This window comes from Abramis brama (genome assembly GCF_963993115.1).
Source record: "Abramis brama genome assembly, chromosome: 2".
Taxonomy (NCBI): Eukaryota; Metazoa; Chordata; class Actinopteri; order Cypriniformes; family Leuciscidae; genus Abramis; species Abramis brama.
Genome location: NC_139964.1, coordinates 61,777,829 through 61,805,686, shown reverse-complemented (window position 1 = coordinate 61,805,686; position 27,858 = coordinate 61,777,829). Strand labels below are relative to the sequence as shown.

Genomic DNA, 27,858 nt, shown 5'->3' with positions numbered 1-27,858 from the left:
AATATAAATATCAGTTGTCAGTCACATAATTTTCTAATATTATCTCTTATTAACTTTTTGTTCCAAGCCAGCGAGATCGCATTTAGAACGATGATTAAAACGTAGCTGGGGTATCGAGTCCATCAACACCCCAAAGCTTCACAGTCTTATTTGTGTATTTGTGATCTATGCTGTTTAATGTTTGATTATAATTTATCACATTATTTTACATGTGCATAAGCAATGCTTCCATTGCTTGTTTGTGCTTCTTCTTTGCCTGTGTTTTGATCCGGAGATTCTGTACTACAGTATTTGAGAAGTATAACAGTCAGTGCATGTTCGTCTTGAAATATTACTAACAATATACAACTTATTCTTAGGTTTACTTTATAAAAATCAGTATTGTTTCACAAGGGGGGATGTTTTTGGAATTATACTAAAAAGACTTACTTCCCTAAAAAAGTATATATATAATTACAATAGTCATTCTACTTCAAAATTTCATGTTTAATTCAGTGTGTTACTTGCCATTTCTTTGTAATTATTTGTGAAATTTACTTGCAGTGTGTGTGTGAAAATTGTTTTAAAGTAAATCCCACACCATTTGTTTTATATGATTAAGGAGACAGTTAGAATACAGAGCTAAAACCTATATGAATCTTATTTGATCTTGTGAGAATTTGTTGAGAAATCTCTGTCTTGTGATCCCAGGCTATCTTGGCAAATCTGAGCACACTCTGAGCCATGAAAACTGAACTGAAACTGAGGAGATACGTGAGAAAACGTAAGTAGATGTCTCTATTTTCTCTCCATTTGCCGTCTAAGAGAAATAATTTAAAATTGACTCGCTTGTGCTTTTTCGTTCCTACAGGTGGATTAAGAAAAAGTGTGGATTGCCTTTCCAGTGTTGGGGGAACGTATTACAAGTAACGCGAGTTACGTAATCACATTTCTTTTTTCAAGTAACTACACTGTAAAAAGTCATTCTGTAATAAAACGGTAAACTACTGGCAGCTATGGTTGCCAGCATCATACCGTAAAAATACGGTGTGTTACTGTTAATGTTTAAACAGCTATATGCTGTTAAATTACAGTTTTATACTGTAACTGATAAAATGATATTTAGCTGTTACTTTCAAAAACAGTAACATACTGTATTTTTACGGTATGATGCTGGCAACCACAGCTGTCAGTAGTTTACCGTTTTTTTACAGGATTATTTTTTACAGTGAGTAACGCATTACTTTTAAATTTACAACAAAATTTGTTGAGAGTAATCGGGAGTAAGTGCAGAGGCGTTGTGTGTACGGTGTGAACATGATGCTTTTTCTAGTCTAAATGTAAGCAGGAATTTACTCAGCTCACTTGCACAAAAACAGATTCAGTATTCATCAAAATAAATAAAAGCAGTGAAATACAAACTCAGAAAAGTATGCAAACCTGCAAAAATTAAATAACACTTAATATACTTAATGTATTTCATCTATTAACCAATGTCTTTGCTGCTGACCTTCGATTATCCAATTCAAAACCAATCAGCAAAAATGACTTAAACATCACATTTCTTTCTTTTTATCTTCTTCTTTTTTTAGCCCTTAATGTACTCTTTTTGTGAAGAAAATGTACATACTTTTGAGTGTGTAGCAGAAGAGTATAAGCTTTGGGACATACTATCACAGCATAAAATTGTGTCTTTAACAGACGCTCAGTCCCATAGTTACGTGCATTCTGTCACTGAAACTGGCCTGTCAGTCATCTTGTCACAGTTAGCAAACTCCACATTCAATTTGATTTAACTTTGATCTGTCGTGGGTCTTCCATGCAGAGAACTCTCCTAAAATGTTTGCACAATGATACATTTATTAGTTAATGGCCAAACGGATCTTAATAGAAGTTCAATGTAATCTGTTGTTGCAGATATAACATGTATAAAATATAACATGGATAACATTAAATTAATCTTATTTTATCAGGTTATATGTCTATTATTAGTCACTCAAACCCAAACCAAAAAAAAAAAAAAAAAATGTTTTTTATTTATTTAGTATGTATTTTTCACCTGGGCATTCAGGGAGATTTTGCAGTAGGAAAGTCCAAATATTATAGGAGTTATTTAACAACAACCAACGTTTCACCACATAATGACAACCGTACATCCTTCAATTCTGCGCTTTTATTTTTAACATGCACTCATTCATTGTTATTTTTTTTTTAAATCATGTAAAGTTATGTTTTTATTGGGACAGAACTTGACAGATTACATGACTAAACTACATATCAAGCATGTAACATATCTCATCTGTGCATTAATGGCTGTTATGTTAAATAAAGTTTACTAATTAAGGGAGGCAAGTTGTTTGACCTTTGAACAGCGTTGTTGACTCATCTTGCATGCAATTCTCAAAACGCCCAAAAGATTGGTGAAACCGATGTTACAAACAAAACCGATACCTGGTTATGGGAAAATGCTTAACCCATTTAATCCCAAATTTTTCCCAGACACTAAAATATCCAAATCATGTGTCATTAGTATCCCTTTGAAACAATCAATCATAATTTTTAGAAATTTTCATGGAAAAGTGTGTGAAAAAGTGTGTTATATGATCGGTCACAATTGTGACCGGTGGGATACTGTGTTGTATCAACCATTGGACAGACTGAATATAGGTCTATTTGACCTGTGCAGTGTGTTTGTGCGTGTGTTTTTGTGTGTGTGTTTCTGAGTGTGTGTTTCTGTCTTTGTGTGTGTGTGTGTGTGTGTGTGTGCGTGTGTGTGTGTTTCTGTGTGTGTGTCTGTGTGTAAAATTAGGTAGAAAGTTAGGTTGCAGCAGAAAGTAAGGTAGAACAGTTAGCCTATGTGTATTAGCATGTAGATACAATGGGTTATACTACCGGTCACTATTGTTGCCGTTGACATGTTTGTGAGTACTATGACCACATTAAAAAAAGTTGAGTAATTGCAAATGCATATATCAATACTAGACACCTTAAACAATGATGTGTACCAAAAATCTATGTCCTATTTTTATGTTAACATACTTTACTAACATATTCTTTGGGAGCTTTCTTGCTGCCATCCTCTTCTCTTGGCGCAAACAGTAAGTAAACAGCTCTGGTCATGTGACAATTTACAGTAAACATGCGACACTGCACATATTTCATTGAGACCCTTTATTATTTCAATATCTGCTGGAAATGCATTGATAGATCATTTAGTAACATTTTTATAGCCTTAGAAATGAAACATTTTTTTTACGGTCACTATTGTGACCGGTGGGATTATAATTATAAAAATGTTCCACACCAAAACCTTATGGTCAAAAACAAGGCACTTCTTAAATCGAAAGATATGCATGGTTCCTATAGGATAGTGATTTTTCATTAATAATAATTTGATGAAAAATCAGGGAACTAATTCTTCCTTTGAGTTTCTTTCAAAACTGAGGATTTATTTTGAGTGTGTTGCCTTATCTGAGACATTCAAACACTGACATTTGTTTAAATCTATTAAATGACTTTCAAAAATCACAAAGAAAGGTCAGGGTAATGTTGGATAACATTAAACATGCATATGTGCATTATTTCTTGAGTCAGATGCATCGCTGAACATCAGCCTATCAGATCAGAGCTCCATCGCCATGGCAGCAACATGATCACACTCAGTGTTTCAGGATCCATCATATCATTCAGTCCCTCATGAATTATTTAAGTTATGATTAGACTCTGCAAGGATGTTAGAGCAAATCAGATAACACAAATTCAAAAGTGATCATACCAGGAATTCGTTTTTCAAAGTTTCTTTTAATTAATTCCTTTGTTAAATGCTATTTGCTTTTCTACGTATCTGAACTTTATCTGTCTTAATATTAGAATTCATGAAAAGAATGAACTAGTCAAAGTTGAATGCTGAACAAGATGAATGCAAATGTTTTATATTTACTCACACATTTAATTTTATATTATTCAAATAATTAAGCATATGATTGTAATAAAAATGTGTATTTTACTATTATTTTTAATACCTTCTTAACTGAGACGCGAGAAACTGTAGCTATATCTATCTATCTATCTATCTATCTATCTAGATAGATAGATAGATAGATAGATAGATAGATAGATAGATAGATAGATAGATAGATAGATAGATAGATAGATAGATAGATAGATAGATAGACACATAATCTAATGTGGCATTCTAGTTTCATTGATTGATTATCTAGGTTGTTACTTTTAAATATTTGCACTGAATTACATTAATAGAAGCAATGCTTCTTAAATTTCTTATTGAGGATCACAGTTTACATAACAGTTTAAAAGTTTAACTTTGGCTTTACCACTTAATGCAATGAAAATCTCAACAACAACAAAAAGTTATTTCCTATTTAATCTCAACTGTGAACTAAAACCATTATCACTTTGTGGCCTCAGCTAAATAGTGTAGTTAACCTCCTGAACACCAGATGGCTGCAGTGAGTCATATAAGCAGAGCTTCCGGTCTGTCCTGACTCGAGCAGCGCACGCATGCTCAGTATCAGCAGTTCGAGCTCATCAGTTCTCTCTGCACAGCAAATCTTAGTTCACTGCACTGTTGGAGTCACATATACTGGTTTATTTCGAGTCGGAGTGACTGTTAGGCACCACCGAAAGTGAGTAGCTTTAGCAACTTGTGAATCAGTGCTTTCTCGAGACTCGAACCGTTTAGAACGGTTCACTCCGATTTGGTGAACTAGTTCGACCAGTTCACTAAAAAGAACCGGTTCAAAAGAACCATTTGCTCAAGAACCGGACATCATTAATGATCAGACGTGAAGATTTCTACAGCGCACTCATTCACGGTATGTTCGCTGTTATGGAAAAAACGTTGTTTTTGAAGTTATGTAGCTAGACCGCATTTGATTAACACATTTATAATCTATATACATCTTTTCTGTGCTTCAGCTACAATTAGCCTCGTATCGCTCGAGAGTGTAGAAGGGTTCGTGTATTTCTAGACCTCAGTTTTATTTCCTAAATAATTATTCACAAATTAATTATTGCAGTTTTATTAAGCAGATAATTAAGCAAAGATGGAATAATCTCCATCTTACTATTGTGTAACGGGCCTCTGCGTATTCATGCGAAAGGCCTTGAAGCCCGTTTCACGCCGCACGCGTAAGCAGCACGTATTTTTTTTTTTTTGGCCAATGTCACACTTCCGGGTTTTAACTTCCGGATTGGCCCACGCAGGATAAACTTTTTTTTTTTTTCCGTTAACAGCGATGGCTGAGCCTAACAAAAACCATTTCGGAAATCAAAGTCTTTGTACGATATCATTAAAATGCTTGAACTGTCTTGGTGATTTATTAGTAAGACTACAGAGCTCTAATTAAGAGCTAAATGTAGAATTAATTCGAAATGACTCGGTTATATTAATGCGACTGTTTTTGAATGCAGAGTCATCATGCACAATGTTTTTCGCTACGTATTTGGGAAGTAATCGCCTGGCATATCTCTTCTTACTTCTCCGAATGTCTGAGATCGTGGAAATGCGGCTTTATCTGATTTAAATTCACTGTAAACAACGGCTTCACGGGGCACATTGCTTTTATAAAACGGTTTGTCCATAAAAATAATTAATTTATTCACAAAATAAACACGCAGCAACAAAAACATCACATTGATGATAAATTGAATCTTCCTTCAAGCAATGTAGTTCTTCAGAAACAATTCAACAACAGACGCAGTGGCGCAGTAATATTTATGTAACGTTAACGAGGTCACGGTGTATGTTTTTATTTTATGCTGCCATCATAACAGTAGCTTCGAACACGGCTCAACCAATCAGAATCAAGGACCAGAAACTATCTGTTTTAGATAGTGCATCTGTCCTCTCTATATCTATTGATGTTTTTAATCTGTGCTTTTTTTTTTTTTTTTTTTTACAGATCACTCCAAAAATGTCTGAACCACGGGCCTTAAAGAATCCCTACCTAGATTATACTGGGCCTGGATGTGCACAAGACCTGTTTGACATGCAGGGAAATGTAAGTGATTCCAAAAAGCAGCATATCTTACAAATACTGTGGTAATCTTAAAAATAATTGGTATACCATAGTATATATGAATATGGTAATCATTCCTAGCCTTCCCTGAATTACAGTAATACACTGCTTACCCCTCTTGTCATGCCTGTATTCGTTATCATATCTGATTTATAAATCTTAATTTTCCTCTGTGCAGTTGACCCAGCATTTTGCCAGCTGTGTAAGCAGTAAGATTGGTGAGCTTATGGCAATCATGGAGAATGGACTGAAGACCGCTGACCCCAGAGACTGTACTGGCTACACTGGCTGGGCAGGTGAGAACACACTTGCTTATGTATTAAAAAAAAAAGAATTATTAATGCATGTTTAGTGAAATTCAGTTGTATATGGCATAATATCATTGGAATCAGCCTCTATAGATAGGGCTGCTTAAAGGGATAGTTCACCCAAAAATGTAAAATTCTGTCATTATTTACTCAACCACTTTAGACATTCAACAACATAGGGATGCACCAATATAAATATAATACTGCGCTCTAACTGAACTGTAGAGAGAGAGAGTGTGTGCGGTCTTCTGTTGCATGCTCTTGATTGCTCACTCTGCACACATATATATGTATATTTATTCAAAATAAGTACCTACTTTCGGACGCAGTTGGTCTGTTTCTGTATCAACCGGAGTTTCTAGCGGCAGCTGCACTGATGCAATGACTTTATCAATCAGTGATTGGCTCTTTTATTTTGAACGCGGAACTTTATCCCATTCATAAGTAACACGAGTGCATTGTCTTTGTATATCTTAATCTTTGCTGTAAGTAACTTTTGCAAGTTAACTTGTTCTTAAAATACCAAATTCAAAATACCATCTTTTGTGTTCAGTAGAAGAAGAAAAAAAGTCATTCAGGTTTGGAACGACATGAGGGTGAAAAAATTGACATCATTTTTGGGTGGACTATCCCTTTAAGGCATGCGCTGGTATAACTTTGTCCGATATATTGAAATCTGATTATATTGAAATCTGATTATATTATAGTATTTGTTTTAAATGCTTTATTTTAGTTCACTACTCATGTTCATGGTTTCATATCATGAAACTACGTGGCCCGCATTGCTAAGCCCCCCTCCCCCAACTGCAGGCATTGCCCTGCTTTACCTGCATCTCCACAGTGTCTATGGAGATCCCTCTTACCTCCAGAGGGCCCTGGACTATGTCAACCACAGTCTGAGGAGTTTAACCCAGCGCTGGGTGACCTTCTTGTGCGGGGATGCAGGTCCGCTGGCTATAGCGGCGGTGGTCTATCATCGCCTCCAGAAACCCCATGAGGCTGAGGAGTGTGTGAACAGGTCTGACCCTGCTCTACCTCCATCTTTGTGTATGTGTTGGGTCGGTGACATTACTCTTCAAATTAGAATTACACATCTAAATAATCATATTAAAAATGAATTGTATACTATTTTTGTCTGCTATTCAAAGACGTATTAAAAATGTAATTCATAGGGACCATTTTAGTATTTCTGAATTCAAATTTATTTTGATTATCATTTGAAATAATCCGATGTCTTATTAAAGAACTGAATTTCTTAAAAAAGGAAACGATTAGCAGTGAGGCACTTCAGCCAACTCACTCTGTAAAGGATTTCTCTCGGACATCCTTATTTGTCACTGACCCATGTAAACTTGATAAACATTGGAAATGTTGATTATTTAAATAGATTAGGAGAGTTAAATATCATTTACTTTAGTCCAAAAAGATGATGTATTGAAGGAATAACTATCAAAATGTATAGTTTGTTGTCTGCTGTCCACATTGAGTCTAATGTCTTGTGTTGTATGCTTTGGATTGCTGGCTTGTTTATAGCTTAAAACTACTTTAATAGAGTTGCCCTGGAATACTCCCAAGAGCTTGTGTTCATTAAAAATCTCATACTGGGATTCCAGGTTGAGGGTGTAATGTGGAGGATTTTTTTGGTCTATAGGGCAGCTCAGCTCTTTTTGTGTCCTGTTTCTCTTTCCCTGTCTTGACAGGGTTTCATTCCCAGAGGATCTTATTGTGATCTATTTGCTCGAATGTTTCCAGGCTGCTGCAGTTGTACCAGTCTGTAGTGCAGGGGAAGGGCAGTCTTCCTGATGAGCTGCTTTATGGGAGAATGGGCTACCTTTACTCCCTTATGTTCATTAACCAGCAGTTTCAGCAGGAGAAGATCCCCATTCAATACATTCAACAGGTCAGTCACATTTATTTGGCCTCGAACCTGAACAAAAGCACATGAAATCATATTTTAACACAGGAGAAAACAAATTATACTCAACATTACCAAAATGTACCATTTTTATTACATCAATAAATGCTTCTGGTCTTATTGAGAAAAGTCATAGTTTTAAGTCAAATGTAATGCATTTCTCAGTCTATACAATTACTTCTGTCATTTGTTGATGTAACCATGAACATGCAGGCAGTGAAAAATAATAAATCAAAAATGTCTGTTTATATTCAATATCAAAAGTTGATATTGTAGCCTAACATTCATAATCCAATCAAATCCGAATGGATAAAACCAAGCCTACGTTATTTCTTGTTTAAAGGATATACAGTGTTCAATGGCTGGTAATAAATGTAGAAAGCAGGGCAGATGACCAATATATTCACTTGCGTTCAAATGTTTCGTTTCAGTAATATTTTTTGATATAAATAATGCTTCTATACAGCAAGGAATAAAATTGGTCAAAATTAATAAAATTGATCGAAAGTGACAATGGCTTTTATAATGTTACAAAAGATTTCTATTTAAAATAAATGCTCTTCTTTTGAACTTTCTATTTATCAAAATATCCTCTTTTTTCCAAAAAGTATATAGTTTTCAACATTGATAATATTTAGAAATGTTTCTTGAAGAGCAAATCAGCGTATTGGATTGATTTCTGAAGGATCATGTGACACTGAGGACTGGAGTAATGATGCTGAAATTCAGCTTTGCTTCACATGAATAAATTACTTGATTATATTTTACAATATTATTCTTTTCAAAATAAAATTCAAAAGCATTAAAAAGTCTTACTATACATATTGGAACTAACAATTGACATTCAACTTGTGAAATGCTGACGATCTCAAAATATTTTCAGGTTAACAAGACTCAATATTAAAACAGAAAAATGTTGTGAAGGTGTGTATGTTGTCTTGAACATGCATGTGCATTTATTTCAGATCTGTGATGCTGTAATGGCTTCAGGGCAGACCCAGTCTCAGAGGAACAAGATCCAGGAACAAAGCCCTCTAATGTATGAGTGGTATCAGGAGGAGTATGTGGGTGCCGCCCATGGCCTGTCAGGGATCTACTACTACCTGATGCAGGTGAGCACGCTCACAATACATACATTATTGACTGAGGAAACAAACAATTGTGGGAATTTTTTTTAACTTTGGTCATTCAAACAAACAAATTTTCTCTCTCTATAGCCTGGGTTTGTTGCAGAGGACAGGCTTTCGTATCTAGTCAAACCCAGCGTGAACTATGTGTGTCAGCTGAAGTTTCAATCAGGCAATTACCCACCATGTGTCGGTGATTCTCGGGATCTTCTGGTGCACTGGTGTCACGGCTCTCCAGGAGTTATCTACATGTTGATACAGGCTTTTAAGGTACAGATCCCCACGTCAGTGATTTATTTTGAAGTTTTTATCATCTGTAGTTTCAAATTGTCACTCTTTAAGTGTTTTCATGATATATATATGCGTGTGTGTGTTTGAAGACTTCAAATGCAAAAACCTCTAAGTCCGTCTGACTAGGAGTGGGTATTGAGTTCGATACTTTTTTTTTTATTTTTTTATTTTTTTTAGCACCGACCGAATTGCCTCGATACCATCGAGTATCAAAAATGTCTTGTCGTTTGGCACCAAATTTCGATACCTAAGGGGTTAATCTCGTCAAGGTCAGTGAGCCAATAAGCATGCAGCATGATCGGCTGCGTCGAGGTATCAAGGAAAAACACTAGTTTATGCCGGTTATGCCCAGAGACGTGGCTCACACGTGAGGCTGTAGTGTGTAAGCGTTCCAACCCCTATAGATGGAAAAGATCTGAAGTGTGGCTACATTTCACCAGGCTCGATGCCAACAGCGCGCGATGCAATAACTGCTGCCAAGACTGACAACACGACAAATCTGATGAAGCACTTGACAGTGCACGGAATAAACTTCGACCGCAAAAACTGGAGCGTGTCACTAATGAACCAAAACTCAGCGTATAGGCTACTTGCTTCAGACATGAGAATTAGGCCTATGGAAAGCTTGAAATGACTGCTTTTAAACAAACCAATTTGAATCGAAGGCAAATACTTTCTGATTATGTAATCCAAATGAAAGGTGCATTTCTCTCTATAAGCGCGCCCACACACGTTCACTATACTGCGGAGATGACGAGTCGGCAACGTTATCTTCATCTTTGTAGTCAACACTGACTTAGAACACACTAGTTTATTAATAAACAATTAAAATGTCTCCTTGCTATTTTTTTCCTGACACATTCATAATCATTAGGCGACTTTTGCCCGTGCTTTACGACAAGCTTTACTTGTGCGCTTTATGTAAGGCATATATTCCGCTCCCCAGTGGTCTATATTAGTCTTGAGCCTGTAATAAATCAACAAACTGGAAAATAAAGTTTTTTTTAGGTAATATGTAATGTAATCTTGTTATAACGGATTTCATAAAATTGGTATAGAAAAAAGCTTCGTTCAGGAACCGGAGTTGATATTGAACATTTTTGAGTTATACCCATCCCTACATCTGACATTTTGTCTTTTAAATTAGCATTTTTATCAGTCAGTTATTGAAATGCCTTATTTTCAAAAATTTCCCTTTAGTCAATTCTTTGGTATTTAACTAATTTGATTGTCTTTTGCTGCAAAACCAGTCTATGTGTGCTTTTTTTGCAAAAAACCCAAGTCCGTCTTGTTTCGCATTATCATGGATTGAATAGAGCTTTTCTTTAATGTAGTTTATGTCCTATTCTCTCAGTTACAGCAGCACAGAAAACACTGTGTTCACAAGCTACTCGTGAAATCCTGTCATTGCCACTTTAATGATTTTCTTAGAAAGGGCAGAAATTATGAGGTTGACAATGTTTCCTTTCACCAGTGAGTGAAAAGTGAGTTTTTTGATTTATTTAGTTTTGAGTTCAGCATAAGTCCTAGTTTTTAACTGTTTGTATTACAGTGCCATCAAGTGCGAGTAAACCACATTATACAGAAGCCTCAAAGTATTTGGACTCGAAGAATTTGAAGTTATTCACAAGTATTTACGATCATACTTGTGAATAATTTTCTGCCGAATGCATTGTTTGCAAACGCATGAAAGCGTCATGTTGGTGTCCAGAACAGAAGTCTGTATAAGCCGTGCTCCTCCTCAGGTGTTCGGTGTGAGGCAGTATTTGGAGGACGCTCTGCAGTGTGGAGAGGTGATCTGGCAGAGGGGTTTGGTGAAGAAGGGCTACGGTCTCTGTCATGGAGCTGCTGGAAACGCTTACGGCTTCTTGGCCCTTTACAAGGTCACGCAGGATCTCAAACACCTCTACAGAGCCTGCATGGTGAGTCTGACCCCTCTCAAGCTTAGAATATGTCATTTTAGTTTTCCTGAACTTTTTTTTTATGAAAGTTTTTTAAAAGCCTTTTAAGTACAGTAGCAATACATTTTCATGAAGTACTCAATCATGAAATACGACATTATATTTTTGATTCACGAGACTTTGACTAGCATTATAAGCGAACTCCAGGGAAAACTACCGTATTTTCCGGACTGTAAAAAAAAACATATATAAGTCGCACTGGACTATAAGTCGCATTTATTTAGAAATTTATTTCACAAAATCCAAGACCAAGAACAGACATTTAATCTGGAAAGGCAAGTTATTCAACTACACAGTAGCACACAGAACAACAGGCTGAGTAGGTATCCGGTGTGTTAACACAACACACTAACAGTTATTCAGCTACACAATAGCATAAAGAACGTATACCTGGGAGGCTGAATAGGCTAAATTAACATAAGCCAGTGAGTCCAACAAACAAATTACCAGTAAACAAGTTCACCAAGCTCCTGCTATCTCATTCCACATCACTGAATCCATTGCATTTTCTTCATCCTTGGTGTCGCTTCTGAACAACTCTGCCATCGAGCGCCCTCTCGCGGCTGTAGACGGTAATGTTTTCATCTCAGTCTGAATTAATTTTGATCTATAAGTCGCAGGACCAGCCAAACTATGAAAAAAAGTGCGACTTACAGTCCGGAAAATACGGTACACTAATTTTTAAAGAGTAAATCCCTATATGAAGCAAGACTTTTATTCACATGTGAAGTCAATTTTTTTTTTTTAAGTACTTCAGTAAAATAACTTTGTCAAGGAGTTAATTCATAAGCATATGCTTAAGCATATTCTGCGGTGATAAATCATTGTGCTGTCAGGAGGGGACCTGTCATTGCCTGTTGTGTGTACAGAGGCATGATGGGATTTGATGTCTTCTCATCTGCAGTTCGGAGACTGGTGCATGAATTATGGAAGACATGGCTGCCGGACTCCCGATACACCATTCTCATTGTTTGAAGGTAGAGTAAACATGTATATTTACATAACGTTCAAAAGTTTGAGGTCAGTAAGGTCTTTTTTTTTTTTTTTCTTATGCTCACCAAGGCTGCATTAATTTGATAACCAATACAGTAAAAACAGCAATATTGCGAAATATTTTTACAATTTAAAATAACGGTTCTACACATTTAAACATATTTTCAGATAATTCTAATATGCTGATTTATTATCAATGTTGTTAAATATTACAACATTACAATATCAATATTATCAATTATTCTGGATTCAACAGAAAAAAAATCAGCTGACCCCAAATTTTAAATGATTTTTTTTTTAAATCATTTTATCTTTATATTTATATTTATGAGAAGTGAGGTTTTTTTTTTTTTCATGTTTGTGTATGTTTTGTGTTCAAATTCTGAATAGTGAGAATTACAAACATTTTATTTTACACCGGTTTAATTAATAACTAAACACCTCACTATTTTCATATTGTCTCATGAAGGAATGGCAGGAACAATTTATTTCCTGGTTGACTTGCTGCAGCCAACTAAAGCCAAGTTCCCTGCTTTTGAGTTGTAAAGGTAACTACACCTCTGATTTGAAACACTTGACTATCCAGACGTTAATTATGCAAATAAAACCCTTGCTAACTTCAAAGTGCCTCTTTCCAGACTGTTCCGGATCACTGAGGTTTTTTCGCTTGAGCTTCCTAGAGCTGGAAGAACGCATCCTCTGATGGTGGAATAGTACTGTCTCACTCTGCTTGTGCGTCTGCATGCTTTGGATGGAATCTAGGCTTTATAGATGAGAGTTCTTTGGAACTATAATGGGAAGCTTTTTAAATATGGTTAACAGATTGAACTTATTTTGTTTTTGTGAATTTTTGATGTTATGGGTATATGTTTGTTAGTATTATTTGTATTACTAAGACTCAATGAAAATGACTTATTTTGATGTGTTTGCTAGAATATATATCGATATGACAGCAAGGTAAAGTTTAACATCTCTTTAAATTTGTGAACTAATTGCACAAAAGTGACTGCTTCAAAATAACACTACAATACAGTGTCAATATGCTTTCAGTTAGCTTAAAGGAATAGTTCACCCAAAAAATGTATATGCTGTAATTTACTCACTCTCAAGCCATCCTAGGTGTATATGACTTTCTTCATTCAGCCAAACACAAACCCGAGTTATATTAAAAAAATATCCTGGCTTTTCCCAGCTTTGTAATGCCATTGAATAGTGCCTGAATTTTTTAAGCTCCAAAAAGCACATCCATCTGCATCCATACATCATAAAAGCAATCCATCCATCATAAAAGTAATGCACCTCTTCTCTTATATCGAAATCCTAATTTTTCTTTATGACTTTTATACTTCTAATTCGTGACTTCTCTGCGCTTCTGCATTTACTCTCGTGATCGTGTGTATGGCCGGAAGCCATGAATTTAGTTTTATAAAGTTTTAAATATGAATCATTTTCTCACAAAAATCTGTCGCTTCGCTTCAGAAGCCATTTATTAACCCCCTGGAACCATATGGATTGCTTTCATGATGGATGGATGGGCTTTTTGGAGCTTCAAAAACTCACTCATTATAAAGCTTGGAAGAGCCAGGGTATTTTTTAATATAAGTCTGATTGTGTTTGGCTGAAAGATGAAATGCATACACCTAGGATGGCTTGAGAGTGAGTTAATCATGGGATCATTAAAATTTGAGTGAACTATTCCTTCAATGCTTTGCTTTCTGTATTAGTAATGTCTTTTTTATTTCTTGATAATACTAGTAGTGATCAGAGGATGTGCTGCAAAAATGATTTTTTTTTTTTTTTTTTTTTTTTTTAAATGGTGGAACAATCTGTTAATATTTTCATCTGCACAGCAATAAAAAGAAGAAAAAGAGTATTTTTATCTTTGTTGTCATTCTCGCATCAGGTGCGGTAATAGCGATTTCTGAGAAACACTGCTGAAAGTGGATCGGACTGAGCAGCGCAACACACTTGTAGCCAATCAGCAGTAGGGGGTGTGTCCACTCATGATGGGGGAGGAGAGAAGGATAAGAAAGACTAGAAAGAGAGCTGGCTGAGAGACATTACAATAGAGAAAAGGTTAGAGGAATATTACTGGGAAAAGAAGGGTTATGATCAGGCAAGAGCTTTAGACACCCGGTAATATTAGAAAGGCTTTCCAGCGCTGGCGAGACCGAAGCGGGAAAGCCTGAAAACAGACGTCGATGTTGCATTGGTTCTGCTCCATACGTGGGTATCATTAGTTTTGCTATGCTTCACAGAACCAAGATATGCTGCTGTTGTAGTTACAGGACAGTTTTGAGTGTCACTGAAGATAAAGAGACATCCACTGTGTGTTTGTGCATTTTGGGGGCCAACCAATGAAGGGAGGGGTGTTTTCCTTTGGGCTGATTTCAAATATCAACCGTGTCCAGAAATCGCTTACTGCACCTTTAACAATGTCAAGGCTTCTAGAAGTGACTGCCACAACCATTTGTCTCCACTGGATGGAGCTGTACAACTCTGCAAGTTAATGATTTAGTACAAATCTTTGGAAAGTTAGTTTTTTATTTTATTTTTTTATTTAGCTGTACTTCCTTTATGCATGGGTGCCTTATTTTATTTCAAACCAGTCAATGAAAGAAAATTCAATCCACTGACCAATATATAGACTAACACAATTCAGTTCTCAATCCAGAGGTCTTTGTGTATTATTCATCAACATGACTTTTGTGTGTGTGTGTGTGTGGTTTAAGCAGTTTGATCAGTGGGTAGCAACTTAAAATTTTCACTTTTGAAATTCCAAAAGTCTAACCTCAGGTCTTGATTCTGGAAAACATTTGTATACCGGTGATCTGCCTCATTAATCAAAATAATGTCATATGTATCACGTTTTAAGTACTAACGGATGCTGTACACAGAGGAAATGAAGCATTAAATCAATCAGAGTTCTTTGTTTTTAAAAATATTAATACTTAAGATGACAAGCTTATCATAAACTGGCTTTTTTGTAGTTTTGTTTAACGTATGTCATTCAAATGTTTGGAGTCAGTATTATATATTTTTTTTTAAGGAAATTAATATTTTCAGCAAGGATGCATTAAATTGACGAAGCAACAGTATAGACACTGACATTGCTACAAAAAAAACTATTTCATGCTGTTCTTTTGAACTTTCTATTAGAAAGAATCCTCAAAAATAAGTAAACATTTCAACATTTCATTCAACAGAAACAAACGTTTCTTGAGCAGCAAATCAACACAATAGAATGATTTCTGAAGGATGGTGTGACTGAAGACGGGAGTAATGATGCTGAAAATTCAGCTTTGATCAGGAATAAATTACATTTTATAATAGTTTTTTTATATATATATAATTCACATAATTACTGTTTTTATTGAATCCTATTTTTGATCAAATAAATGCAGGTGAAATCCCCTTTACTTTTATTAATTGTAAGTCACACTGGCATCACAAAGGAAGAGAATTGAGAAGGAATTAAATCATTCCCAAATGGTGTAATATATAAATGGTGTAATTACAAATGGCGCATCCCATCAACATCCCACCAGGGTGATGCAGACTTGCCTTATTTATTAGTTTGAATTGAAAAAAAAGGATTGCTTTACCTTTTTTCCACAAGTGTTGAAAGTCTAAATCCTAAACCGTAAAAAATAAATAAAAACTTCAAACTGTTTCAAACTGCTGAAAATAAAAATTGTAATCAAAATGCAAAACAGAAGCTTTTTCACTAGCGCTCTCAGTCTTCTGGAGCCCACTATGTATTTCACATATAAAGATCAGTGAGTTGACAGGTCATTTACTCTCACTTGAAACCCTCTGGCAAATCCAAATAAGGCTCATACTTTCTGAAGGGCTGATGGACAATGCTTGGCCCATACGACAGCTTTTTTTAAACACTGGACTCCTCAGTGTTCCTTCCAGCTGATCCGAGATCAGTCTCGCTCTATGTGGAGGGTAATTGCACAGGCAATCCCAGAGATCTGAGGAACTGAACCCGTGTCAGAACAGAGCCACGTAACCCGAGCAGCAGCTTTACGATCTAAAGTTTGCTCGCTTAGTTGGGCATGTGGGTATAAGGGGCTGAGACGTGTCAACCACCCTTGAGATGCTACCGTCCCTCTCAGAGAAACTCTACACCCCCTAAAAGAATGGCTAAATATAGAGCTCATCTGCCCAGGGGCGAGGTCTGCAGATCCACGGCTTCTGCAGCGTTCAGAGAGAAGAGTTCATGTCTCAGAGCGGGAATGGAATGTCTCTTGCAATGGTAGTTTGTAGAAACATCTAACTGACTGGAGCATAAAACAGCTGAGATCAAATAATATTTGGCGAAGCCCTGCTATGCCACCGCAGACCCCCTGTTGGAGACCCCAGGCTTAGATTAAAGTTATATATTTCTCTTAAACTTATTTTCAGTGTAGTATTTCCAAAAAGGTGAAATTGGGGCCTGGAGATGCATATTAATGATTTGCCTTTGGAAAAACAAAGGCAGGCTCATCGATTCGTGAAAAAAAAAGAAAAAAAAAAAACCTCAGGTCAAAACCCTTTTGTTTGCAAACAAAGAAAAATTTATTTTATCCCTCATGTTGATTAAACTAGTGGATAATGAGTTATTTTGCAGAAGCTTTAAGCTCCAAACAGAACAAAAAGTATCACAAATGTAGTTCTGAAGGATTAAATATGTAATACACAACACTCCAGATATTGTAAAGTCATATGCGAGGAGCTCATGCATATGCTGATAGTATAGCCGTTATCATCCTAATAAATGTATACTAGTCTCTCTCTGAGCGTGCACTGGTTCTCTGTTAGTGTGTTACATCAGAGCATAAACTTATATCACATAAGAATGAAATTAAATGAAACACAAAAGAAGATATTTTGAAGAATGCTGGTAACCAGACAGTTGACGGTAGCCATTGACTTCCATACATTTATTTTTTACCTATTATAGAAGTCAATGGCTACCATTAACTGTCTGGTTACCAACATTCTTCAAAATATCTTTTGTGTTCAACAGAAGAAAGAAACTCATACAGGTTTGGAACAACATAAGGGTGACTAAATGTTGACAGAATTTTCATTTTTTGGGAGAACTATCCCTTTTAATAAAAAATCTATGACATTACCCTAATGAGAAAGCCAGAACAAGCTAATGATTGATCTGCAAAATGTTAGACCTGTTTAGCTATTTCACAATGATGTTTTAATAGTAAGCAACGGATTTAACATCCATAGGTGGCATTTAACCCGAAAGCATGTATGTGGACACAAGCCACGTTTTCGCTTCATAGGTGACAGAATATTAAACCAAGTGTCATCTGCAGACAAATGATACACAAGTCTTTCTTAGAACTAACTTCACTTTTCTGAGCCATTTTTGCAATGACTTTTAATCAACTGGTGTCGTGGTAGCTTAGTAGTGGATGAAGTGAGTTCTCAAGTTCACACAGGTGTAACCATAGACGTAAATTCATCACATTAACTATTAACGTGATCCACTAATGTTTGACAACTACAGAGTTTACAGGTTTTAACCACTGTTCACATACTATTTTTAAATATTACAGTATACGGCATACAGTGGGTGCAGAATGCAGTTAGCAGTTCCTGGATCAACATATTTTGTTGATTGTGGTACAACAGTCCTGTCTGAAAATTCAGTCCTAACCCTATCCTTACCCCTAAACCTACCCATAACTCATCCCTAAAATCAGAGGGAAATTGGTGAATAAGAAGCACTAAACCCTGGTTCTAAGCCTTAACTTGACATTAACAGTAAACTTGTCCCTCAAATCTGATTGGTTGTTTGGAATGTTGATCCAGGAACATGTTGTACTTGGTGAAATCACGGTCACCTTCTGAACATAACCAGGGATTACCTTGAAAGTTGGTTTCACTTTCAAGTATTGTAGCTGGAACTCTCAGACAACAGCCAAAACATTACATCACATCAAAGAACTGCTCACATTATTCATAATCACTTTATAAAAATAATTCATTTGATTTCTACTTCAAGAAAAATGTCAGTTACTGTTTTTAAGATGAATGAATTATTATATTTTGAGAGAGTAATGTGGCCAAAGTGCAAGTTCATTCATGCTGTGGTAACAGTCTTTGAGGAGTGTTTTAACTGGCTTGCCATATAACCATAAGTGGCCGAGACCACCATATGCAAGTTATAAATATCAACAGTGTAATCAAAGGCCTTCCTGAGTTGCCTTCAGTTCATGCACAGAGCCCATAACAGGTGACATCAGGATCATCCCTGGCCAGGGATACAAAATATGCAGAAACCATGTAAATAAAGACATAATGCATGAAATTAAAATGCTGACCAAAGCCAAAGGGTCTTACAAGCAGCCTCGAGCATAATCTAAAAATACCACCACACATGCACACTGGAGAAAGCAGCAACCTTCCGTCCAGCTTGACCTAAGAAAGTTAAAGAAGTTCCACGGCGTCACAAGATCCGCCCCGTGACATCATTAGCATAGCATAAATAAGAAGGAGCTGGTCCATTGCTCAGGACCACTTTCCTGGGACTCCGGCTTTTGGACTTCTGCCCCTCTGCTCCTGCACCACAAAACTACATCATGGTGTGTACTTGGATTACGCTTGCTATTTTATCCTACCTTTTTCATGTTCGTCTGGCTCAAAAACTGTCAATAAGCCCACTGAAAGGAAGTAGGACACCTTTCTTCGATTTTCAAATTGACTTTGGTGGGACAAGACCCCCAATCCCAATCTGTTTGTCACTGTTAAAGAGAAAATCATGCAGCTGATTTATTCTCTTGCTGGATACATGTGCACTTTTGAAGCAGTTATTTTGCTGATGCCCAAAGAGAGCTTTATGTTTCCAAATGTATTTTAAAATAACTATAAAATAACTAATTATTTAGACTAGATTAGTGTGTATTGTGAGATGTTGGCAGGTTTGCCAACGGGACTGATGCATTATTGTCTTTCTGGCAGGCTGGAGAATTCTCTGCTGACCAGATTGAGGGTGAGTCTTCACACATTGGAGTTTATTATGATGGGGAAATGGCTTTATGACTATAATTGACCAACAAAGTGCAACTTTCTCTTCTCTTTGTTGTAAATATAAATGGGATGTCAGAAATGTGTAATGTCATGAATTAAGGATGAAAGGCAATTCTTCCTCATTAAAGTAAATAATTACTTTGGGAAGCTCTTAAATATATAAGGCACTTTTTAAATAACACTATACTAAAAAATTGGTAGCACTTTACAATAAGGTTTCATTTGTTAACATTAGTTAACTACATAAGATGAATTAACAATGCATTTATTAATCTTAGATAATGTTAATCTCAACATTTACTAATACATGATTTAAATCAAAAGTTGCATCTGGTAACATTAGATTAACATGAACTAACAAAGAACAGTTGTATTTCTGGTCACACTTTAGATTAGGGTACAATTCTCACTTTGAACTAACTATTAACTATGACTTTTGCCTCAAATTACTAACCATGTATGGTTAGCAATGTAGTTGTTAAGTTTAGGTATTGGGTGGATTAAGGGATGTAGAATATGGTCATGCAGAATAAGACATCAATATGTGCTTTATAAGTACTAATAAACAGCCATATTACTAATATTCTAGTAATATGAATTAACTAGTTGCTTATTAGGAACTAAAATTAAAATTAAAATTAAAATAAATTTTTATTGCATTTTGAAATGTAGACTATATAGCAAACCTTTACAGCCCCCCTCCCCCTCCCCTATCAGTAAATTAATCAATTAATGTTAAATCAAAATATTGGAGGAATCTGTATTCTGAAATCCCACCTAGACTGTAAAAAGTGGTAACCTGTTATTATTACATTAAAGAGCCATTTTTACCTGATTTAACTCATAAAATTAGTTTTGCTAGTATAAATGAATATATTTAGGTTGATTAAGTGATGCTAATATGTCAATGGTGCCATCAAATCTGCTTAATTTAAGCAAAAAGCAGGATGACTGATAAATTGAGTAATCAGTGAGTATAATGGGAATTTTTTGCCATACCCTTTTGCAAAGTAGTCTGATCAAAAGCATAAATTTACTTCTCTACAGACAGAATTCATAGTTACCAATCTTCTCAGGCATGCAGTTCACAGCCTGGTGTTACTCATTTAGGTGCAGAAAGTATGCGGTTGGTTGTGGGTGTAGGTTACGTTGCTGTCAGCATTCTTGCTTTTGACTTCGGTCAGTCGAAGAGTGCCATATCCATTTATGGCAAGGGCTACTTTCTCTGAGGGTATCGCCTGTCACGTCACGCATTGAGTGCCTCCTTCATCCAACAGCTGCTGGAGCACAGAAGTTGTAGGATGCTATTTTTCTTTCAACTTAGTCTCCCTCACAGCCCATGGAAATTAAGTTGCTAAGCTCTTTTTAATTCTGCTTCCTTCCTCCTCTGCTTCATGTGCAGTTGGCAAAGGAGGGATGTGTAGGAGGCAATGTTAGGACACAAAGATTCCTTGACCTTGCCTGTTTTGAGAGCAATAATGTCCCTAAATTGTTGTAAAATAAATTAGATAGATAGATAGACAGACAGACAGACAGATAGACAGACAGACAGATAGATAGATAGATAGATAGATAGATAGATAGATAGATAGATAGATAGATAGATAGATAGATAGATAGATAGATAGATAGATAGATAGATAGATAGATAGATAGATAGATAGATAGATGATAAAATGTCTACCTACTTCCAGATAACTAAAAATGTCCCTTGTGTCCTTCTGTTACAGACTTCAAAGAGGCTTTTGGTCTCTTCGACAGAGTTGGTGACAACAAGGTTGCCTACAACCAGGTTGCCGACATCATGCGCGCCCTGGGACAGAACCCCACCAACAAGGACGTGAAGAAAATCCTGGGTGACCCAACCCCTGACGGTAAGACTTTTACTTTATATAATGCTAGCTTAAACGAATGGACACAATTTGAAATGCTTTACAAACCCTCACTGATTTGTGATGTGTATGTGGAACTGTGCGCACACAGATTATGCCAACAAAAGACTTGACTTTGAAGCTTTCCTGCCAATGCTGAAGACTGTTGACGCCATCCAGAAGGGAACCGTTGATGACTACGTTGAGGGTCTGCGCGTCTTTGACAAGGAGGGTAACGGCACAGTGATGGGCGCTGAGCTGCGTATTGTGCTGTCAACACTGGGTGAGTAAAAATTAAATGATTATGTCATTAACACCATGCATGTAAAAGAAAATTACATCATATACTCTTGCTTACAAAAACATGACCACAGGCAGCACAGTGATCAGAAAATATGTATTTTGACATACACTACTTTTTAAAAGTTTGGAGTCAGTAAGACTTTTTATTCTTTTTAAAATAAGTCTCCTATGCTCACCAAGGCTGCATTTATTTGATCAAAAATACAGTAAAAATTGTGAAATATTGTAATAATTCAAAAATATTTTGTTATTTTAAAATGTAATTATATCCTGTGATGACTAAGCTATTTCTCCAGTCTTCATTGTCACATGATCCTTCAGAATTCATTCTAATTTGCTAAATTGGGTCTCAAGAAACATTTCTTGTTATTATCAATAATATTATTTGAATATTTGATGAAAAAATAGCATGGTACTACCAGTTTTCTATTGATTGATTGATTGATTGACACATTAATATGGCTACGAATCATATTAATTTGATTAAGAGTACTGAATAAGTACCATATTTATATACACTGTAAAAAATGCTGGGTTGTTTCAACCCATGTTTGGGTCAAATATGGACAAACTCAGCCGTTGTGTTTAAAATTTTACCAACGGTTGGGCTTGTCCATATTCGACCCAAACATGGGTTGAAACAACCCAGCATTTTTTAAAGTGTACCATTGTAATCTAAGGTACTCTTGCGTTACCATGTCCAAAAACCATAATAATACCATGGATACTTTTTAATATATGTTAAATATTTGTCTTAACCAATACATTTCATGGCACCGACAGGTGAGAAGATGACCGAGCCCGAGATTGACTCTCTCATGCAGGGACAGGAGGATGAGAACGGCAGTGTCCACTATGAGGGTATGTGTTTGGAAAACCCCTTCTAATTTAACCCTTCACTCTTAAAAATGAAGCTTCTTTATTGGAATCTATGGTTCCATGAAGAACCTTTAACATCCATAGAACCTTTCCATTACCCAAAAAGTTCTTAAGACTTTTTAAATGTTCTTCACGCTAAGAAAAAAACATGGTTCTTTTAAGAACAATTCAATGAAAGGTTCTTTGTGGAGCCAAAAAATTTTTCTTCTATGGCATCACTGCAAAAACCTCTTTTTGGAACCTATATTTTAAAGAGTGTAACTTGTTTTAGGACACACTGCATAGTGACTGTACTGGCAGTCTTTTCTGCACTTATTGGAATGATATAATAAGCTCACGTGTCACTGTATCATTATGACCATTATTTTTAGAAGCCACCTCAGGCCTTGTATGGCGAGCCAGTAGGGATGATCTTTCCTTATGCATGTCTGCTTCTCCTCTTACAGCTTTCGTCAAGCACATCTTGTCCGTGTAAGAGGCCGTCCGATGAGGGAGTGGTGAAGAAGGCTGAAATATATCTGCAGACCCCATGGTGTCAGGACATCCATTATGTTTCGAAGACCAATCAATAAAAAGGACTATGGAATGTCACTTCTAAACCATTCTGGTTTTTTCCCCTTTATTTGTTTCTCCCCTCTCGCCCACCTTTTTGGAAGTTACATTGTCATGCAGTTGACCCTCCTTGCCTTCTTGTTCCGCCCGGGGCGGCTGTCCACAGTGGGATGGAGAACGGGGAAGAAGGAAAAGGCCACTCATGAAGTGAGGGTTGGTTTCCTCTTTTTCCACCCATCCAGGGTTACAACAGCAACGCCAGCTGTGTGTTAAAGGCACATGACATTGCTGTGGCCAGGCTGCCAATATTCCCCCATCCCAATTTTCACACAGTCATTTCACAATAAACCTTTTTCCAAAAGTACATAGAGTTCTTCCTTTTTATGCTAACCGATTTGGTCACAATGTGAAGCACAAGTGTATGTTAAAATTCTAGATGAGAAATGCCTATACGGGCGATGCAAATTTGAATTTGGCTTGCATCTTTTGCAGATCCCAAATCAGTGGCAAACATTCAAAAAGGAAAATAAAAATGCTGATGCATGTGTATCTTAAGCTAAAAAATTAAGCTAGTTTGTGTTGGAGGTGAAAATCATCCATGCTGGATACAGTCTTTCTGACACTGTGCAACAAAATATCTGAGTTACTTTTACAAATAAGTAACCAAGTTACTTTGTTTTCCCATTTCTTGACTGACAGCTCTCTTGTCCTCATGTTGAGAGTAATCGGGAGTAAATGCAAAAGCGTTGTGTGCGCGGTGTAAACATGTTGCTTATTGTAGTTCTAGACTAATGTGAGCATGTACTCACTTGCACAAAAACAGATTAAATATTCATCAAAATAAATAAAAACAGTGAAATGCCAACTCAGAATATTATGCAAACCTGCAGGGTTTGTTTGAGCTGCGCCCGCCACTGTACTGAAGTGAATTTGCATTTCCTTAAGCCTGGGGCTTATTCATACCACTTTTGGTGTGAAAGGGCCTTTACATTTGCCCAAAATAGAACTTTTTAAATTAAAAAACAAACAATTAAAGGTGCATTGTGTAATATTTAGGAGGATCTGTAGACATAAATGCAATATAATATACACAACTATGTTTTCAGTGGTGTATAAAGACCTTACATAAATGAATGAACCGTTATGTTTTTATTACCTTAGAATGAGCATGAGCTTAAACATAATTTCTTAATTTATCTTTGTAAAGAAACCTCATTGCTTAACTGGCTCTGCTGTCTCAGACGATGACATCTTTTCCTGTCGGCCACCATAGCTTTTGTTGGTTGCAATTCCAACAAAAGTTAGAAATCACACACTGCACATTTAAGCCCAGCCAAGAAGAGAAAAAAGTAACACAACACATTACTTTCCCACATTACTTTTAAAAGTAACTTTCCCCAACACTGTGCAAGGAAAGGAATAGCAACACATAGAGGAAATGAACATTAACATAAATTAACAATGAACAGCAGTAGGCCTAACGTTAACAAAGATGAATAAATATTGTAACAAATGTGTTAGTTGAAGGTAATGAAGCCTGTACTGTTACCAAAATGTTGATGATTTACACTGAATTTATTTAATTCTGTTCAAACTATACACAGGCAAACACTTTTCATTGGAAACAAAGTAAAAAAACGTCATATGCATAAGCCCATTTAATAAAGATATAGAAGGGCATACAAATAATCCCTTCCATTAATATAATGGAAATATTTGATTGATGACACAGGAAAAATAAATAAATAAAACTTGACAACACCAATAATAGCCACAGGAAAAATGCTGAGCAAAAATCTTTTAAAAACTTAGCCTATATACAGTATAGGCTTATATGTTTTTGTTTTAATGGTGTTTACAGCGCCGTTGTTATCCATATTTAATAGAACACTCCAGAAATATATATATTTTTAAAAAACAGCAGTCAGAGTTAGTTCTCAGACAGATAAATAGTTCAAAGAGTCACTAGTAGATAAAAGCAAGGTATTGATATGATATCCATGGTAACACTATGGTTTTCTATGAATTACCTTGAATATTATCTAAATACCATGGAAGGTGAATATGGTAACATTTCTCACCTGGCACATACGTGCTTCTGTCACTGCATTTCCAGGATTTTGTTAGCCTATATACCCCTAGATCATTATACGGGGTCGTTGGCTCACTCTGTACGCTAGATGGCGATGTTTATCAGTGGAAGAGAGCAGTGGAAGAGAGCAGTACAAAGGAGGGTTTATTTTTTTCTTGTTGCGACTGCAGAGGTATTTTGTCCTATCCGGGAGCCGTACTTGCTAAAAGCAGATTCATACGATGGCGAATGTGAAGTGCTGCAGCGAAGGCCCCTCTAAAGAAGGAGGTGAAACTGTCAAAACTGTTTTAATTTTGCAATGAATTAACTCTTAAAAGTCTTCGCGAATATTTGTAGTTCTTGTATTTTTGAATGTAGTTAAAAAATAAAGTTATAGCCATAGATTTTGACTTTTTTGTTAACTAAATTTAGCAAGCTAGCTAAGTTAGCTGGTAACGAGCTGTTTTCTGTTACATGCTGTGGTTTCATTGCGTAATGCCTAATATTTAACACTAATATTTAATATACCTTAACAACACCAAATGCATAAGAATGTTGCATATTGTCCAGCTGAAATTTGAACTTTGATCTATTCACAAACACAAGCTCAAAAAAAGTACCATGAATTTTTGGATTTGTACAATAGTAGTACCATAATTCATTCGTGGAAGTACATTTGAGTACCATGGTACATGAATTTTAGTAACTTGTTATTTATGTATTTACCGACTTATACTATCATTGAGGTATTCTTAGAAATGCCTTTATGTACATATATGGAAATTATATAGCGTTGTGATTCTATCATAGAGTACCATGTAAATACCATAGGTGGTTTGGTAATAATCCCTCTGGTAAATATCAAAGTACTATGGTATTACTGTCTGATGATATCATATCTGTACCATGGTTCTGCCATAGTACTTTGGTATTTAACATAGGAATTATTACCATGTCCCCTATGGTAATTATATGGTGTAGTGATTCTACCATAAAGTTTCATGTAAATACCATAGCTGATATCATATGGTAAATAGTATGGTTGAAGTGTTAAAATGTGCTACTGTCTACAGTTACAAACGTTACTATGGCAGAACCATGGTACATATATGGTATCATCAGACAGTAATACCATAGTACTTTGATATTTACCATAGGAATTATTACCATGTCTGTACCATGGTTCTGCAATATTGTAATGTTTGTAACTAGACAATTGTACATTTTAACACTTCAATTTCCAGTGTTTTGCTGAAAGTAGCCAGTTCCATTTTATTTGGTATTACTGTTGTATCTGACAATTAGTTCTAATCAAATGAATCAAGCTAATCAATTAGATTTTAGGCTCAACAGCTTCTCTCTGAGCAGGTCCTCCTGGCGTCCCTCATCTTTCAGGTAACTGTAGCTCACCTTTGGTCTCCAAGGCAACAGTCGCTCACCTTGGTAAGTTGTTTCGCCTCCAGCAGGACCAGAAGAGAAGGGAAGCAGTGTGAAAACTAAGACTGTCTCTTCCAGCACGGCATCAGGGGACAGTCTGCGAAAGCGGCCTGCTCATGAGATCGATCCAGAAGATGAGGCTAAAAGCAAGTCAGCTCCCCCTAAAATGTTCAAATCGGGGTTTAGCATGACTGCGAAGAAGCCTACGTCCATCTCTATCAAGCTTGGAGCAAGTGTATGTCTATGTTGTTCTGCGTACATACTTCTACATAGATTTTTCTTAAACTGAATAAGGCTTCCTTGAGTTTTTGAATTTTGAACATTTAAAAATTGTGTTTTGTTCCTCCTATTTTAGAAACCTAAAGAACCCACACCTGCCTTACCTGCCAAGAAAGCTGGACTTGCATCTGTTTTTAACGAGGATGATGATGTATGTGTCATTAATTAATATAGTAATTTAATAATAATGCTGTATGTGTGAAGTCATGTAGTAATTTATTATGTGCTGTGCTCATTAAATTTGTTTCTTACATATTTACCGTATTGACAAAGTACGAATGTTTAATATAATACAGTGCATGGATAATTATTAGGCAAGTTAGATATTCTGATCATCATTTTACATTTTTTTTGGTCTCGTTATAATTTTAAAATTTCTGTAGAATTGCATCCTTCTCATAGGCTTTTCATAATTTTTTGTGGCCCTTTTTACCTGTAAAAGAAAACCTGTTTATTAATTAAGCACATCGGAATATAAGGCGTTTTTCACTTCCATCCCTCGTTAACAATAATATATCACTTATAAATGATTATATATGATCTATATTTGAAGTTAAGATTGATGTGGTTTGGAATTGGTCAAATGCAAACAAATATGATCAGAATATCAACTTAATAATTTTGCATGCACTGTTTGTTTAAATGCCAGTTTCGTAACCTTTTTTATTTGATGTTTCAGAGCGAGCCTGAAGAAATGCCACCTGAAGCAAAGATGAGGATGAAGAATATTGGCAGGTTGGATTTCATTTGAATTCAATTAAACTTAATTTTAATTGTAAGTTATACTACTGTACTGTATAATACAGTACT

General features: G+C 36.0%; 3 protein-coding genes across 10 annotated transcripts in view; all 3 read left to right on the top strand.

Moving 5' to 3' along the window:
• Positions 1-4,450: 4,450 nt before the first annotated feature.
• lancl1 (LanC antibiotic synthetase component C-like 1 (bacterial)) lies at positions 4,451-14,485 on the top strand. Of its 4 annotated transcripts, none has more exons than XM_084099813.1 (11): positions 4,451-4,625; positions 5,904-6,002; positions 6,199-6,316; positions 7,139-7,346; positions 8,081-8,228; positions 9,209-9,355; positions 9,461-9,640; positions 11,407-11,583; positions 12,527-12,599; positions 13,085-13,163; positions 13,254-14,485. In XM_084099813.1, the coding sequence occupies exons 2-10, from the start codon at positions 5,916-5,918 to the stop codon at positions 13,159-13,161; spliced, it is 1,215 nt and encodes a 404-aa protein (XP_083955939.1). In that variant the 5' UTR covers positions 4,451-4,625; positions 5,904-5,915; the 3' UTR covers positions 13,162-13,163; positions 13,254-14,485. The 4 variants fall into 4 exon arrangements, 3 of the variants coding, with proteins under 3 accessions (XP_083955939.1, XP_083955938.1, XP_083955940.1); XM_084099812.1 differs by having other exon boundaries at positions 4,467-4,814; XR_014604213.1 differs by lacking the exon at positions 4,451-4,625 and adding an exon at positions 4,675-4,814 and having other exon boundaries at positions 12,492-12,599.
• A 4,352-nt stretch (positions 14,486-18,837) lies between these two features.
• Positions 18,838-23,625, top strand: mylz3 (myosin, light polypeptide 3, skeletal muscle). The gene is made up of 6 exons (XM_084097599.1): positions 18,838-19,211; positions 19,588-19,618; positions 21,387-21,530; positions 21,640-21,810; positions 22,614-22,691; positions 23,156-23,625. Exons 1-6 carry the CDS (start codon positions 19,209-19,211, stop codon positions 23,182-23,184), a joined length of 456 nt encoding a protein of 151 aa, XP_083953725.1. The 5' UTR covers positions 18,838-19,208; the 3' UTR covers positions 23,185-23,625.
• Positions 23,626-25,475: 1,850 nt separating this feature from the next.
• pcnp (PEST proteolytic signal containing nuclear protein) overlaps positions 25,476-27,858 on the top strand; it is a 33,261-nt gene continuing 30,878 nt past the window's right edge. The window contains exons 1-5 of one of the 5 annotated variants that reach the window (XM_084100070.1): positions 25,541-25,620; positions 26,701-26,775; positions 26,848-27,004; positions 27,125-27,199; positions 27,728-27,783. In XM_084100070.1, coding sequence (XP_083956196.1) covers positions 26,936-27,004; positions 27,125-27,199; positions 27,728-27,783 — 200 coding nt within the window. In that variant the 5' untranslated portion in view covers positions 25,541-25,620; positions 26,701-26,775; positions 26,848-26,935. Of the gene's footprint in view, positions 25,621-26,700; positions 26,776-26,795; positions 27,005-27,124; positions 27,200-27,727; positions 27,784-27,858 lie in introns of all 5 variants that reach the window. The other 4 variants (XM_084100066.1, XM_084100068.1, XM_084100069.1 and 1 more) reach the window with 4 other exon arrangements.

Bases quoted from the DNA above. Each gene is read 5' to 3' on its own strand.
- lancl1 (XM_084099813.1), top strand. From the start codon at position 5,916: ATGTCTGAACCACGGGCCTTAAAGAATCCCTACCTAGATTATACTGGG. The intron at 8,229-9,208 runs GTCAGTCACATT...CATTTATTTCAG, and splicing joins CCATTCAATACATTCAACAG to ATCTGTGATGCTGTAATGGC. The intron at 12,600-13,084 runs GTAGAGTAAACA...TGTCTCATGAAG, and splicing joins ACCATTCTCATTGTTTGAAG to GAATGGCAGGAACAATTTAT.
- mylz3 (XM_084097599.1), top strand. The intron at 21,531-21,639 runs GTAAGACTTTTA...GTGCGCACACAG, and splicing joins GGGTGACCCAACCCCTGACG to ATTATGCCAACAAAAGACTT. The intron at 22,692-23,155 runs GTATGTGTTTGG...CTCCTCTTACAG, and splicing joins CGGCAGTGTCCACTATGAGG to CTTTCGTCAAGCACATCTTG.